The 16613-nt window shown below is 45.2% G+C and overlaps 1 protein-coding gene and 1 long non-coding RNA gene across 7 annotated transcripts in view; one reads left to right on the forward strand and one right to left on the reverse strand.

Moving 5' to 3' along the window:
• LOC132972089 (uncharacterized) overlaps positions 1–16613 on the reverse strand; it is a 473300-nt gene that overhangs the window by 243866 nt on the left and 212821 nt on the right. The gene's annotated exons all lie outside the window — the stretch shown is intronic.
• pde4dip (phosphodiesterase 4D interacting protein) overlaps positions 1–16613 on the forward strand; it is a 46286-nt gene that overhangs the window by 12567 nt on the left and 17106 nt on the right. For all 6 annotated transcript variants that reach the window (XM_061034949.1, XM_061034944.1, XM_061034947.1 and 3 more), the window contains 14 exons: positions 494–586; positions 801–938; positions 1170–1349; positions 1434–1628; positions 1715–1969; positions 2243–2408; positions 6893–6993; positions 7279–7436; positions 8336–8624; positions 8707–8869; positions 8971–9087; positions 9926–10403; positions 11469–11704; positions 11828–11876. In XM_061034949.1, coding sequence (XP_060890932.1) covers positions 494–586; positions 801–938; positions 1170–1349; positions 1434–1628; positions 1715–1969; positions 2243–2408; positions 6893–6993; positions 7279–7436; positions 8336–8624; positions 8707–8869; positions 8971–9087; positions 9926–10403; positions 11469–11704; positions 11828–11876 — 2618 coding nt within the window. The remainder of the gene's footprint in view (positions 1–493; positions 587–800; positions 939–1169; positions 1350–1433; positions 1629–1714; positions 1970–2242; positions 2409–6892; positions 6994–7278; positions 7437–8335; positions 8625–8706; positions 8870–8970; positions 9088–9925; positions 10404–11468; positions 11705–11827; positions 11877–16613) is intronic.

Below are 16613 nucleotides of genomic sequence, written 5' to 3' on the forward strand. Positions count from 1 at the left end.
GAAACTAAAACGCTCAAACTTACAAACTGTTCACAGTAAAAATTAAAATAAAACCTCCTTTCATGCTTTAATGAGGCTTTATCAGCGCTCACACACTCACAGGGTTTATACAAAGGTCATATCACAAGGAGGTACTCTGTAAATACTCTGCATGCCGCACATACCAAACAGAAACCTGCACTGCTTAACGTCGAAGTTCAACAAGCTGCAGTTCCTCTGACGACCACTAGAGGCTCCAAAATAGTGAAACTCATTTCTAGGGAACGTTTTTGGGAGGATGGTTTCACTTCTCTGACAAAGTGAACTCACTGCCGGGTCATTTCATTACCTCACATTTTGTTTTTGGTTTCATTACCTGTTTTGTTAGATATTATGTCACCTTGATACGACTCATTCAAACACACACAGACACACAACGACGCACACACACACACGCACACACACACACAGACCCACACACCGGTGCTTGCTGACTTGTTTGTCCTCGTCTCAGGACTGTGAGCTGTTGGAGGATCCGAAGGAGAAGAGAGACTCTCTGCTTCAGAAACTCCGTCAGCGAATCAAAGAGAGGGACCGAGCTCTGGAGGTAAATAACACACATTAACAACGTGTACTGAGCCGGTGCATTTGTGTACATTTTCCACATTTTAATTTTCCACAAGTCAGTCGCACAAAGATTCACATTCAGACCGAAGGATGTGATTTTTTGTGACCTTTTATGAGAACATGAGAAACTTCTGAGCGGTTTGATTAGCGGCACATCAAACCAAAACTGATAATTTTTTTTGTCCACTCGGCAGCGAGCCGTGGACGAGAAGTTCCGCTGCGTGGAGGAGAAAGAGGAGGAGCTTCGTCGTCTCCAGCTGCTGCTCAGAGAGAAGGAGAGAGACCTGGAGAGGCAGCGCTGCGTGCTCACCAACAACGAGGAGACCATCACTGTAAGAACACACACACACACGCACACATATATCTCACACTTGTTCTGTTGCTCACTCGTACACTTGCTCACTATCTGTGTGTGTGTGTGTGTGTGTGTGTGTGTGTGTGTGTGTGTGTGTGTGTGTGTGTGTGTGTGTGTGTGTGTGTGTGTGTGTGTGTGTGTGTGTGTGTGTGTGTGTGTGTGTGTGTGTGTGTGTGTGTGTGTGTGTGTGTGTGTGTGTGCGCGTCAGAGCCTGGAGGTGCTGCTGCGAGGTAAAGCTCTGGAGCTGGAGCAGGTGTGCGACGCCTGGAGGAGCGTGCAGCGTCAGCAGCAGGAGAGCGGAGAGAGACAGAGCCGCGCGCTGAGAGAGAGAGACGGCATCATCAGCCAGCTGCAGGGGGCGCTGCACGCCCGCACGCAGGAGGCTCAGGTACACACAGGAAGTGAACAACACTCCAAAGAGAGATGGACATTAAGTTTCGGTTGATTTATGTTTGTTTTCTCTTCTCTTCAGGACCTTCGCTGCTCCCTGCTCGCTCAGATCCAATCAGCTCCCAGCGACGTCCTGGAGGAGCTGAAGGCCCGCCTCCTGCTCAAGGACCGCCTCTTCCAGGAAGTGCTGGCCGACCGGACCCGGCAGGCCCAGGACCACCAGGAGCATGTCCAGGATCTGCTCCAAACCATCAGCTCCAGGGACCAGTACATCCAGGTGGAGACGAGGAGCGCAGTCAAAAAAAAATCATGAGGCCGAGTTTTAAAAATGTGAAAAACTGACCGTAGTCTAACTCCCTGCAGGACTCTGCGAGCCGGCTCGACGAGGTGATGACGGAGCAGACGGCGAGGCTCCAGGAGCTCCGCAGACAGCTGAGCTCAGTCGTGGGATCGAGTCGTGACTCGGGAGCGGACTCGGCGGTGGAGATCCAGGCGCTGCAGGAGGAGCTGCGTCTGTCTCTGAGGAGGGAGAGGGAGAGCCACGAGCTGAGCCGGAGTCAGACTCACAGCGTGGAGTCACTCAGCCGGACGCTGCACGGGAAGGAGGAGCTGATCAGGGTCAGTCAGAGGGAGACACTCAAAATCACTCAGTTTTATTTATAGCTCGTCTTGTTTTTGTACAAGCAGCTGGTCAAAGTTACCAAGTTACCATGGTTACCAATTTGCCAACTTATTTAGGACAATATGAGCGACTCTGAGAATTGCTCTTTTTTAAAATGTCTCCAAGGAATCAACCTGAGCAGCAGCTTTCTTTCTGCTATTGTTGTGTACAATGTGTGTGTGTTCATGTCCTGGTCTTCTGTGTCTGTGTGTGTGTGTGTGTGTGTACAGGACCTCCAGAGGCAGATGGTGGACCCCTCAGCCCTCCCTCTAGTGGAGCGGTTGACTCAGGAGGTTCAGGATCTGAGGGAGAGCATGTTCCAGCAGGAGGCGCCCCCGGCCAGGGGCCCCGTTCTGGGCCGCGACCGAGCCGGCAGCAGGCAGCCTGAGTTTGGAGGTGGGCATCAGAGGAGCATGGGACAGTATCTGTAACTCCTGCAGGAGGCAGGGGGGGAGGCACGCTGTGTGGTGTGTGGTGGCCGGGTGTCAAAAACTAACTCTGAACTCTGTTAAACCAACCAAGTGTTTATCAACTGTTCTTGTTCTGTTTCATTAACGAGTCGGGGAACTGCAGAGGTGTTTAAAAAAAACCCGCCAAAAAAACTGCATGAAGTTTCACATGTTTGATTTCAAAGAGCTCCTCGGTTTTATGTGTGTTAACCATTTTGGCATTGGTTTGCACACCAAAGTGGAGGACAGATATCTATCTTTAGCCTGCAAAAAGTAGACAAATTATTTATTTATTTCATTTCCTCCTTCTGTTTCTAACTCCCGTTATTCCTGCAACAACAGTTAGTCATGTTGTAACATCAGAGCCTTTAAAAACGACAGACGCTCTTTTCCCGTTTATTTGTCAGAATTTGACAAAAAGGTCCTTTTAGAAGAAAACTCGCCACGACTTTACAAAATCTCTAAACTATATGTCTGTGTGTTTTTCATTTTGTATAATATAACATGCTGTTATGATGTCATGAATGCTCCACGTGCACATCTACCACTCTGGTTCTGCTCCTGATTAAAGGAAGAATGTGTGACTTTTTGATCCAGTAGATGTCGCCCTTGAGCTCCAGCATGAAACCAAAACAAACTGCTGTTAGGCCACGCCTCCTCCATACTGAAGCCTCCGCTCTCCTCCAGAGACACACCTCCAACCCCTCTCCACTCAAGTTCACATGAAGGAAGTTATCAATTAGAACGCACCATAATGAAGCACCATTAAGTGAAAGCAGTTGACTAAATTGTCCTTAGCTCGAGCTGCAATCACCTGTGACCTGCATTGTTGTGTTAGCATGCTAATGTTAGCGCTCTTTAGTTAGCTCGTAGCTTCACATTTCATGTAAACTGACACAGAATGAGCGTGATCTAAAAACTCTTACTAACATCTAAATAATCAGTGAGTATGTTCTTCTTCTTCTCTCTAGTTCTTGACTAAAACAGCTTTTATACACAAGGGGAGGAGCCGGCCGTCCCGTCCATGTAAACACGGCTCTGACAACAACACAGCCAGCGGGACTCGAGCTTCTCCCTCATTGTAGACAGTCATGACTCAGAGACACATTTACACAGGACAGACTTTATGATTTATTTATGTGGAACATGTCGCACATTCTTCCTTTAACAGAAAAGACAGGAACGATATGCGTGTGATTGTTTTGTAAATATTTCAGTGGGATTAATTAATTCAACACTTTTTCTAACTTGAAGGAAAACAAGGACTATTCACTCTGCTTAATGTTTGTGCAAATGTTTTGTATTTGGTTCTAATATGTGGATGAGTGTGTGCCTTTGCATGAGCAGCAGTTTGAATCAGAGCGTCTCTGAATGCTTTTCTTTGTTTTGAAAATATGAAAATGACTTCACGGTCTGCACTTCTGATATTTCAAGCGTGAGTTTGCTTCTGTGATTTTTAACGAGACTGTGTGCAATTCAACAACTGTTAGAAGTCTGTGGTTTCGATATGAATGAGTACGATCACAACCTGCTGCACAGTAAGTACAGTATGAACGTTCAGACTGGAGGATGAGAAGTGTGTGTGTGTGTGTGTGTGTGTGTGTGTGTGTGTGTGTGTGTGTGTGTGTGTGTGTGTGTGTGTGTGTGTGTGTGTGTGTGTGTGTGTGTGTGTGTGTGTGTGTGTGTGTGTGTGTGTGTGTGTGTGTGTGTGTGTGTGTGTGTGTGTGTGTGTGTGTGTGTGTGTGTGTGTGTGTGCGCGCGCGCGCGTGCGCGCTCATCGTCAAGAGGACTTAAAACCGTTTTGACCCCTGCCATGTCATCAATAAACCTTTCCATCATGCCTTCATGATTTCAGGAGGATTTCATGGTTTGAACAGTTAAAATAAATGTTGTTTTTTGTAAGTGAACACACCAGCTCAACACCTTCCCGCCCTGTTTCAGTACGTTTCTCCTCTACACACATGAAGACCCCCAAAAACAAACACAGTAACGTAAGCACCCCAAAACTACACGACTGTAATATGAACGGGGGGCTTTCTCGCTCCATGTCCTATTGTTTACGGTGAGAAGGCAGACTCAGAGGGCAGAACAAACACCTAGCTGTGGGAGTGTCACCCACCTGGGGGAGGGGCTACTGCCCTTTGTGATGTCATGAAGGGAAAATCTCCAAATGGCCTGTTTGAGCACACATTTTCTAAAAAGTGGAGCAGGCAGAAGACGGAGAGGATGGACTTTTCTCATCATTGGGGGGTTTGTAGACGAACTAGAGACACATGTTAGAGTTAGAGGAACATGGTGAAGAGGATTTAGCATCATATGTGACCTTTAAGTGGAGTTACACGTTACTAAAAGACTCTTGGTGTCACTCAGGGCTCCATCTCGGGTCTCTTTGTTTTTATATTGTTTGTTTGTCTCATCCATCTCCTCCTGCTAACACCTCACTTCTAGAGACACATATTAGTGATTAGAGGAACATGGGGAAGAGGATTTAGCGTCATATGTGACCTTTAAAAACACAAAGATCAGACATTAAGATCAATATGAGACCAGAACTTCTTTAACGTCTCTGATGTCACGGCTGACATTAGCGTTGTCGTAACAGCAGAACTACAAACTTTGACTCTATACTGGTAAAAAATCACACAATATCAAAACCTGTTTCAGTATCACGGCAACAAAAAAAAGGAATTCCAGGAAAGCCATGATGTTGACAACCTAACCTGCTGAAGCTGTTGAGTTTAATCCCATCTTCGGAGAAATTCAAATCCAGGATTTACCTTCCAACATTGTCTAGATTACCCATAATCCACAGGCCCTTTTCAGTGGCTTCAACATTTGGATTTAATTAAGACCCAAAATGTGACTCAAGCATCCCAGTTTCACACTGCACAGATCCCCGATTCTTCTTCAGATCTGCTTAAGTGTTAATCAGGAAAAACCTTTTTCAGAGTGTCCTGGCTAAAACAGAGAGCAGAATGTTATTGAAACTTCTGACCAACATCCTCACAAACAAACATCATATAAGAAACATCATTATTATACATTAAGATGAATAACAATTACAAACAGCAAATATTTGTCAAATTCTGAAACGTATCTGTCAGATCGTCAGAGGTGTCCAGGGGCGAGTCCAGAGGGGTGGCATGAGGGCATGAACCCCCCCTAGAAAATCTGATAGGCATACCCAGGTGCCACCCAAAAAATCCTGAACTGTGATTGGCTATTTGCCCTGTCAGAGGCGGGACTTAAGTTAAAACCAACTATGAAGGTTTTTTTTGCAGAAGGCTGCTAGTAATTTTCGAATCAATGAAGCACTTTTTTTTGGTACTTTAAATTGTAAACAAAAACGTTGCACATCTATTCAATGGGACAGGTGCAGAGGAAAGTAATTCACTCTGTCTTACTTATAATGAACTAACTGGAAATGTGTCGAGACCAGAACATGCAAGTTAGACTGTGCTGGAGTTTGAAGTACTTTGAATTTTGAACATTCATCTTCTTTATGTGTCCTTAATGAATCAAGACAATGTTGCTGTTATTTTGTGTTATAGAGTAGATATGATTGATGAGGCTAGAACATCCTCTTAAAATCAACCAATGAGAGTGATCATTGTGTTGAAGCAGATTTAAAGGCAGTTATAAAGTCAGATATGTAGTGAAATAAGTAAATCACAAGGTGTTTAAGGTCACATATTCTGTAAAATCCACTTCTCCATGTTCCTCTAACTCTAACATGTGTCTCTAATCCGTCTACAAACCCCCCAATGATGAGAAAAGTCCATCCTCTCCATCTTCTTCCTGCTCCACTTTTCAGAAAATGTGTGCTCAAACCGGCCGTTTGGAGAATTTCCCTTCATGACATCACAAAGGGCAGTAGCCCCTCCCCCAAGTGGGTGACACTCCCACAGCTAGGTGTTTGTTCTGCCCTCTGAGTCTGCCTTCTCACCGTAAACAATAGGACATGGAGCGAGAAAGACCGAGTATACCCAAGCCCTTCCAAAGAGGGGGCGTGGTCAGACACAGCTCATTTACATATTTAAAGCTACAGACACAGAAACAGCCTGTTCTGAGCTGGGCTGAAATAGAGGGGTTTATAGACATGATCAAATACAGGATCAGAGTGGATTTAGAACAAGAAACTTCACACACATGTTGAAGAGGAGCTCTGAGACTTATTTAAACTGAAGAAGAGGAGGAGATGATGTGACCTATAATATGTATATATGTAAAAGTGAAAAATATGAAGAAATCACTCTTCTCTGTGTGTGTGTGTGTGTGTGTGTGTGTGTGTGTGTGTGTGTGTGTGTGTGTTGACTTCCAGAGGAACAGTTGCTGAATTGCACGCACACAAAAAACATGAAAGTGAAGATTAATGTTAAAGACGTTATTGTGACGCTGATGAATCAAACTCTTCTCTCCTCCTTCCTGCAGAGCTGAGCTCAGACGATGAAGACGAGGCTGACGAGGATTTGAACAGCGAGTACACGGAGAGCGTCGATGAAGACGAGTCCAAACCGAGGCTCCAGACTAAGGTTTGTGACGCAATACTGGTAAAAGCCTAACAATATCAATACCTGTTTCTTTTATCTAAAATGAGAATCAGAGAGAGTAAGAAGGACTCAAGCACAGATCTAGAGAGGAGGAGACAACAACAGGAAGTGAAAACAAACAGCTTTAAGTCTGATCTGACCACATCACAAAGCTTGTTTTCTCGTGTAATAAGATCTTTTTAAAAAACCAAAAGGCTGCACATGGTGACATGTTGTCGTCCACAGAGCGACCGTACGTCTCATCACTCTGACTGTGTGTCCAAACAGGCCTCTGGAAAGTCCCCGTCCTCTGATCTGCTGTTTGAGGGTCAGGGGCTGGTGGAGGTCAAACAGCTGGTGGAGCAGAAGCGGGTGGTGGAGAGAGAGCTGGGGGAGCTGAAGGCTCAGCTGGAGAAGGCCGGCTTCTCCTCCCTCTCACAGATGAGGTAAGATGATTACACACAGAGAGGATTACACCGAGGGAATTTCTTATTGCAAACAAATCCAACCAAGACTGATAATCAAACTGTGACTGTCTGCTACGACTGCAGCTTTCTTTCTGTTGTTCTGAAACTGTTCAGTGTTCCCCCATTTCCATGAACACACACACAAGACTTATTTTTGTAAGTTTAGTAATCTCATAAATATCGAGAAATCCCATATTGTACTTACTTTTCTTAAACGGTTACTGTGTTACACCAAAAATCAGTTTGTTCTATGTATGAACACACTTAATATTCTGTAAAACATAAAATCCTTTAAACCACACATGCTTCATAACCTCAAAGAAATATTTAATAAGAATTCTACAATTCACTTATCAGAGCTTTTATCCAAAGCGACGTACATCAGAGAGTAAGAACAACACAAGCAAGGATCTAGAGAAAAGGGAACAATGTCAGTAAGAGCAAACGATCAGCTTTGAGTCTGATTGGACACACAGGTGCTGACAGGAAGTGACCAGAGGCAAAGCACAACATTGAGGGCAGTTCTTGAGAGCTCTAATCAGTATAGAAACCATCTTATAAGTCGTCGTTATCAAACAAAAACCATCGTCATTACCATCATCATCATCAATAATATGGAGACCATCATCATTAAGTTAGTAGGTATTCATGAAAGAGCTGGGTCTTTAGCTTTTTCTTAAAGGTGCAGAGGGACTAGTCTGAATTTTATTCTTACCTGACAATATTACATTTGTTGTAATGGAAACGCCGCACATGTATGGAGGCCGCCAGAAGGGATGACTGAGCAACTTTACTTTTGTAGAAGTCTAAATTGTATTCTTTTAGGGAAAAGGAGTGAATATTTCCAACACTCGACGTCTCTCTGTTTGTTTTTAAAGGAAAGCTCTGTTCAGCCTGCGAGCAGAGAACGAAGATTTAAAGCATCACCTGCAGCCTGACAGGAAGCAGAGTCATGAACAGAAGGTGTTGGAGGAGGAGGAGGAGGAGGAAGAGGAGGAGCTGGATGTGACCATAGAGGGGGTGGAGGAGGAGGAAGAGGAGGAGGAGGAGGAGGAGGAGAGCTCTGGGATCTGGGACGCCTGGGATACCGAGATGTCTCTGTCACAGCATGATCAGAGCGCCACCAACGGGCCGGCGTCTCTGCAGCTGCTCAACAACTCCTCACAGGTACAGAGGACGGCGGCTCCTCATTCTACAAGGATGTAAAAAAATAAATGAAAGCCCTTCATAGTTCATGTGTTTGTTCCAGGACGGTGCAGACAGCGAGCTCTCGGCAGCTCAGTCCTCTGTGAAGTGTGAGAAGACGGTTCGTCTGCAGCAGAAGAGCGAAGAGCTGCGTGAGCGACTGATGGTGTCTGAAGCCACGGTGCAGGCCCAGGCCGAGCAGCTCAAAGACTACAGAGAGCTGCTCAGTGAGTGGATTCATTCATCAGTTATCAATGAGAGTTCTGTAAAAGTCCACAGAAAGAAATCATTCACTGCAAATGCATCTTCTTCTTCTGTGTCTCTGCAGCGGAGACAGCGGTGAAGCAGGACAGTAAACAGATCCAGGTGGACCTGCAGGATCTGGGCTACGAGACCTGCGGCCGCAGTGAGAACGAGGCGGAGAGGGAGGACACCAGCAGCCCGGGTACGTCCCACCATCTAGTCAACACACCTGTCGACGAAAAAAGAAAAATAAACAGATCACTCTTTGATGAGACATTTAAAACGTTCATTATCAATTCTTCTCCAGGAAACAGGAACAGCTCTGCTCTGTGGTTGTAGTAGCTTCAAATGAACACTAGAGGGCACCAGAGGGCAGCTCTTACAATCATCACCATCAGTCTTCATAATATCAAAATATATTCATTAAACATCCTGTTTTTGATGCTTATTTTCTTTTAACAAACATTTTAAACATTATTCTACGGAAGCCCTAAGGAGACAAACATCCAGATCATTTATTTCACTCACTGTGTCTCTGCGTTAACGAGTCACTTTCTTGACTTAATTATGTCACTGTCGCAAAAAAACACTGGCTCTCCCATGATAGCGAGTGGCTTTTTTCAGATCTAAAAAAATCGACAGAAATTAACTGATTATGACAGGATCACATGTCCTGTGGTGATTCAGGAAAACATGGCAGCTTTTGACTGAGACTGAAGTCGTAGTTTTGTTCCTTCTTGATGAAATTATTAGCCTGATGAAATCAGAATCAGAATCAGAATCAGAATCAGAATCAGAATCAGGGTTTATTGCCAAGTACATTTACACATACAAGGAATTTGACTTGGTGTATTGGTGCTAAACAATTAACAAGGAAATAAAACAGAAGTAGCAACAACTTAAATAATACAGAATAAGAAGATATATAAATGTAAAATATAAAAGATAAAAAACACAAAATGTACAAAAGGTGCAATGTGCTGTGCAGTGGACTATGAGAAAAAAATCTTAATATGTGTCTGTTTTTTGTTCCCCGGCAGAGTTTGACGACCTGGAGATGTGTACGTCTCTGGACTGCGGCTCTCAGTGGTGGCCGGTGACGAGCGGCAGCAGCAGCTCCACCTTCCCTAAAACCACCACCCAGAGCTCCGGATTGGTGGAGGACACGTCGTCGCTGCAGCGCCTGGTGGAGGACCTCCGCTCCCAGCTGTCCCGCTCTCAGGCGGTGATCCGCGGGCTGCAGAGCCGCCTCCGCTCCCTCTCCACCTCCAGCGACTGTGGACCCTCCACTCCGAGGAAAGTCAACTGGTCCTTCCAGCCGTCGTCCTCTCAGAGCGGGGCGGAGGAGGACGAGGGCTGGCAGTCGTCTGACGGAGGTCCTCTGGCCTCTCCGCGTCACCCCCGCCCTGACAGAGGCCTGCAGGAGCTGGTGTCCCGAGTGGACGCTCTGGAGGATCAGCTGAGGAAAGAAGGCAAGAAGTCGGTCGGCACCGATGCAAAATCTGCAACCTGGCCCGGGTGAGAGACCACAGAGCAAAAAATCTTTCCTCTGATTTCTTTTGGAAAGTAAATAACACCCTTCAGTCTGAACAGTGATCCGTTAATCAGGGCAGGCATCAATCATCCCGTCAGCCTCCGTCAGTATCCCTTCATGTTAATCAAACTGAACCACAGATGTTTGTTTTCCCTGCAAACTGCCTGAAAGTCAGACGGATTATCCAACACGAGGCCGAGAACAAACTGTCCCAATTGTCATGTGAGATCAAAGCGTGTCTACAGTCGAGGTTTAGAGCTTTCATTTACAGGCTGATTGAGGCTCTGGATGTCAGGACACAGATGTTTCCTCTTTACAACAAGTCAAGTCTGCATCCAAGCCAAGTGTGATGAAATGCTATCAGTGCATATCTGATACAATATAAACAACAGTTAGGGCCTCATTACTCAGAGTAACACTGTTAATCCTGTTATTTAAAATGATCCTGTTGAGAGAAGAAGGACTTCAAATTACACCCATGTTTTCAAAAGAGTAAAGGGGCTTTGTGGTTCATTATATAAGTCTGCTAATGTCCTCTGGATTATTTGTATCTTGCACACAAAGAAAACACAAAACCTAGAAAATATTACTGATTGGCTGTTCGCTTCCTTTGATAAAACAGGTAATAACAATAAACATTCAACTTTTAGAGCGCTTTTCTGAGTCCTCAAAGACGCTTAGGGTCTCCATAGGTTATGGAGGTTTGCAGTGGATACGCTGGGGGATGGGGGGCCAGTGGAGGTTGTGAAGGACAGTGGGTGATGTGGTCATGGAGTGTGTGAGAAGGCGAGCAGCAGAGTTCTGGATATATTGTAGTTTTTTGAGTGTTTTGGACGATGAGAGATGAGACTGTTGCTGTAGTCCAGTCTAGAAGGGATGAATACGAGGGTGAGGGTCTCGTACCGGGCCTTTACTATAGTTTTTGGTATATTCTTTTCAAAATCAACAACCAGTATTTATACGTCAACTATTTTGTCTTCATGTTTTATTCCGGAGATTTTTCAGTTTTTCAGTTATACTCATATCTGTGTCTTTCTCTCTCTCTGCAGTAAATTCGACACTCTGATCCAGGCTCAGGCCAGAGAGCTGTCTCACCTCCGCCAGCGCCTGAGGGAGGGTCGCGGCGTGTGCAACATCCTCACCCAGCACCTGGGCGACACCACCAAGGCCTTCGAGGAGCTGCTGAGGGCCAACGACATCGACTACTACATGGGCCAGAGCTTCAGGGAGCAGCTGGCTCAGAGCGGGGCGCTCGCACAGAGGGTCGGCGCCAAGATCAGCGGACGTGAGTAATGCCTCTGTGGGACATTCAATACGAGCGATACGATACGGTGGCCTGGAAGTGACACATTTCATCATTAGGCTGTCTGATTCATTTAAAGTCTGATTATTTTGTCTTTCCCTACAGGAGATCACGCTGAAGATCCAGATGAGAAGACAGAGCTGCTCGCCATCCGGTCAGTGCTCATTCATCGCTCAGTCTGCATCGTGTGTGTGTGTGTGTGTGTGTGTGTGTGTGTGTGTGTGTGTGTGTGTGTGTGTGTGTGTGTGTGTGTTTTCCTGTACATGTGTGTTATGTCACTGTCACTGGCCGGCTGGACGTCTTCCAGTGGAAAGTATTGGTGTGTGACGCCCCGGTTGATGTTGAGTCCTCGGGGCTGAATAATCAGATGTTCACTCGATGTTCAGCGATGACCTCACAGGATAATTATAATTAACGATGGAGATAATTGGTTAATAAATGAGGGACAGGGGAGGACACGGACAGCCCAGAGATCTCTTTGAATGTGGATCATGTATTTATTGGTAGTATTATTATTAAAGCAGTTTTCACCCTTTGAGCAGCTGCAGGAGATATTTACATCATCCTGTTTGAAATGACAGTAAATAAAAAGGAGAACAGCTGGAGCATTTATTCTTTTTGCAGAGGAAACCAAAGACCACCTATCACCTTTTGCCTTGGTTGATACATGTTTTTTTAAATATTTTAAATGGTTTGTGTGACTTTAAAGGTCACGTATCCTCCTCCTCTTCAACCAGTTTAAATAGGTCTCAGAGCTCCTCTTCAACATGTGTGTGAAGTTTCTTGTTCTAAATCCACTCTGATCCTGTATTTGATCTTGTCTATAAACCCCTCTATTTCAGCCCTGCTCAGAGCAGGCTGTTTCTGTGTCTGTACCTTTAAATATGTAAATGAGCTGTGTCTGACCACGCCCCCTCTCTGGAAGGGCTCGGGTGTACTCAGTGCTTTCTCGCTCCATGTCCTATTGTTTACGGTGAGAAGGCAGACTCAGAGGGCAGAACAAACACCTAGCTGTGGGAGTGTCACCCACCTGGGGGAGGGGCTACTGCCCTTTGTGATGTCATGAAGGGAAAATCTCCAAACGGCCTGTTTGAGCACACATTTTCTGAAAAGTGGAGCAGGCAGAAGATTTAGAGAATGGACTTTTCTTATAACTGGGGGGTTTGTAGACAGACTAGAGACACATGTTAGAGTTAGAGGAACATGGAGAAGTGTGTTTTGTATAATATGTGACCTTTAAGTGGAGTTACTAAAAGACTCTTGGTGTCACTCAGGGCTCCATCTCGGGTCTCTTTGTTTTTATCCTGTTTGTTTGTCTCATCCATCTCTTCCTGCTAACACCTCACTTCTCTTTCATCATTTTATTTCATTCCCATCTTCTCTCTTTTCTCCTGCAATACAATAAAAAAAGACCACTGCTGCTGTTGGTCATGGTGTTTATGGTGCAGAAGTAAAAATAGCTGAGGCATTTGCTATATTAGCTCCTTTATGCTATTGTACAACAATGTCTTCCTTGTTCAACCTAAAACAAAAGGCTGCATGTTTGTGCAATCAGAATTTATCTGTGTTACCTGTGAGAAAAGATGAGGATATTCCTGTCCTCCATCTGTGCTCTTCATGCCACATGTCACTTTTGTTTTCTTTCACGTCAGCTCTTATTTCCTGCTGAGAGCCGCTCGCTCTCAGCCGGCTCCACGTCACTTTGAGCCCTTCAGCTGCTCGTTAAGTCGGAGACGCTGCTCTGACATCACTGCTTACAAAACCCCTGAGCCCTGTGATGTCACTCACATCACCGCCGGGGCAGGGCACGATTGGGTAACCCTCCACTAACACCCAGCCTTCACAAACGTAGCACTCGTTAATGTCTGCTGGAGTGACCGAGCGAGGACCTTCGCTGTCCGGTCCGTCGGTCAGATAATCAGGCAGTCAGCAGAGAGAGGAAGAGGATTAACACGCACTTAATAAAAGAGTCACAGCTTCTTCAACAGCTCTGGAGCGAGCCCCAGAAATCCTGTAAAATCATTCAGTGAACGACTTTGTTCTTAAACATGTGATTTAAAACGATTTGTGCAAAGTTTGTCTAAAGCAGGAGGAACTCTCCCCGTAGACCAGCGAGCCTTGGAGAGATGGGGAGTCTCTTTCCTGGTCCAGATGAAGTCTCCTCAGGATGCTATCAAAGTCAAATAATCCACATTAAACTCTAGATAGTCCAAAGAACCTGCCAAGAGCGGTTTCCATCAAGTGTCCAGGACCAAACCTGCTTTAAAAACAGCTGACTAAGCCTCTCCAGGTTCTCCATCATTTATGTCCCTGGCGGTCTGAATATTTCAAACGCAGTCCTTGTCCCTTTCAGGGCCATATGTGAAAGCTCAGCTTGTGGCCATCTCTTCTGGATGAGCGCTGGATGTCCTGGATGTTCAGTCACGTGTAGCACGGCACCTGATTCTGTTTCATAACTCGACTCTGCGATGCTCATACCTGAGAGAGACGTCACACAGCTGCACAGGCACCATTTACAATCTATAGACTTAACATTCATGACTTCAAAAAGAATCATTTGCAGTTTTTTTTGTTTTTTTGAAGCGTGCATGGTTTTTAAATCCCTGAAATAAACATGCAAAAAAAATGTTGTTTCTCTCATTCTGCCCACTTCTGTTGTTGAGTAGAAAGCGGTGAGTTTGGGTCACACTCGAGTAAACAAAGTACGCTCAGTGATTAATTAGAGTGTCCCCTCAGAGAGAGAGAGAGAGAGAGAGAGAGAGAGAGGGGCCTGCAGTGATCTAACATCATGTCCTCGCAGCACAGATGGCCAACCAGATGTGAGGGAGAATTAGCGAGTGTGTTTTCTGTGGCGGCCATCTTGATTAAAGTGTCCCTCTGGTTCTGACGGAGCGTAACATACAGTACAGTGTGTGTGTTTGTGTGTGTGTGTGAGGGGGGGGTCAGCCTGTGCATTAACCTATGCATTGACTTAATTCACACCCGGCCTGTGTGACATATTGTGGGATTTAACGAGCAGATGTACACAGGATCATGATGGAGTAACGCAGAACGAACTGTCAACACATAGACGAATAACCATCCTGTGTTTGTGCCAGCAGAGTTATTTTAAAGAAACAAGATATTTAAAAAAGAATGTCCTCACATTCCCAGTACACCTCTTGTAAAAAGCCATATTAACATACAAAGGCTTTATTAAAGGTAGTAGGTTTAGTTTTGCATTCAGGCTGCTTTTGTTATTTTTATACCAGAAGTGTGCAGCTGTAGAAGATCAGAGCTTATTAAATTGTGGTGATCCACCGTTTTTTCAAGCCTCTATTCAGTTACCTTTTGGCTTCATCCACAATTCCTCCACTAGCCAATGGGCTCCCTGACCTGACAATGTCTGGTGGTTCATAAAATGGTTACATTTGTGTCAATGGTTGGAGTGTTAAAGGTCACATATCCTCCTCTTCTTCTTCAGTTTAAATAAGTCTCAGAGCTCCTCTTCAACACGTCTGTGAAGTTTCTTGTTCTAAATCCACTATATCTAAATATCTAAATGTCTATAAACCCCTCTATTTCAGCCCTGCTCAGAACAGGCTGTTTCTGTGTCTGTACCTTTAAATATGTAAATGAGATGTGTCTGACCACGCCCCCTCTCTGGAAGGGGCTCGGGTGTACTCGGTCTTTCTCGCTCCATGTCCTATTGTTTACGGTGAGAAGGCAGACTCAGAGGACAGAACAAACACCTAGCTGTGGGAGTGTCACCCAACTGGGGGAGGGGCTACTGCCCTTTGTGATGTCATGAAGGGAAACTCTCCAAAACGGCCTGTTTGAGCACACATTTTCTGAATCTCAACAAAATGCTGTAGGTCGTAAAAGTTCTTTTAAGAGGTCTGTTTCCTCAAAGTTGCAAACTTTATTTTAAAACCCACTGAAGCTGAAGTTTAATTAAACCACAAAAGTTCTTCTTTGAGGAGGCATCGGTAGCGTTCTGGTTAGTGCGCTCAAATCCGACCTGTGGCTCCTAGGATTAGGTTAAGTCAAGGCGTTATAGGGTCCTGTGGAGTGTGTCACAAAGCAGCAGTTACTTATATCTAGTGTCCAAACATTTCATCTCAACACAGAGTTCTGATCTCCTGTGATAAGGATTTACTTTGGGCTGTTTTAGATTTCTTCTTATCCACTTAAATAAATTTTTATGTAAAATGTGATTGCACTGATGCCGGCATGCTGCTGAGGCTTCTGCTCGCTGCGTTGGGCCCTGCGCGTGTTGACATGGCTTCTAATCAGGTTAAGTTATTAAAACCTCCGCTGGGGAGGGAAATAGGTCAGAAGCAGCTAAACGCAGAGAGATAGAGAGAGAGAGAGGGAGAGAGAGGGAGGGGGAGTTAGAGCGAGGGAAAACGTGAGGGGAAGCCGCAGAGGGACGGAGCAGGACAGAGAGAGCATCACTTTGCTTTAGTGTATCGGGAGCAGCACATGATGATTTAGATCCTGCAGCACTCTGACGGATTTTAAGCGTCACAAGCGGGATCTTTTTAAATGCTGGACTCGAGGATGATGCAGATTTCACTCAGATTGTATTACATGTTCTTGGATTACCTTCAAACTCAAGCTGGATGTTAAGTTTCTACATTTCTCGCGACGTGGATCTCCTTTTTTCAAATCTAGAGAAGACACTTTCTAAAGCCTCAAAGAGGAACGCTTTGCATGCAAAGATTTCTTGTTCTGAAAAAATACAAACAAGAAGAGCAGACGCAGAGCCGCTTTGTGGACGATCATTCATTCAGCTTCTGCTTCGCTACCTTTTCTCTCCGATGGGCAGTGCAGCGTGAACGCACAAGCCCTCAGGACCCGGACATCCGTTTTAAACGCCATACCCCTCCTCTTTTTCACTCTCCTCCCT

This window comes from Labrus mixtus, chromosome 3, assembly GCF_963584025.1.
Source record: "Labrus mixtus chromosome 3, fLabMix1.1, whole genome shotgun sequence".
Taxonomy (NCBI): domain Eukaryota; kingdom Metazoa; phylum Chordata; class Actinopteri; order Labriformes; family Labridae; genus Labrus; species Labrus mixtus.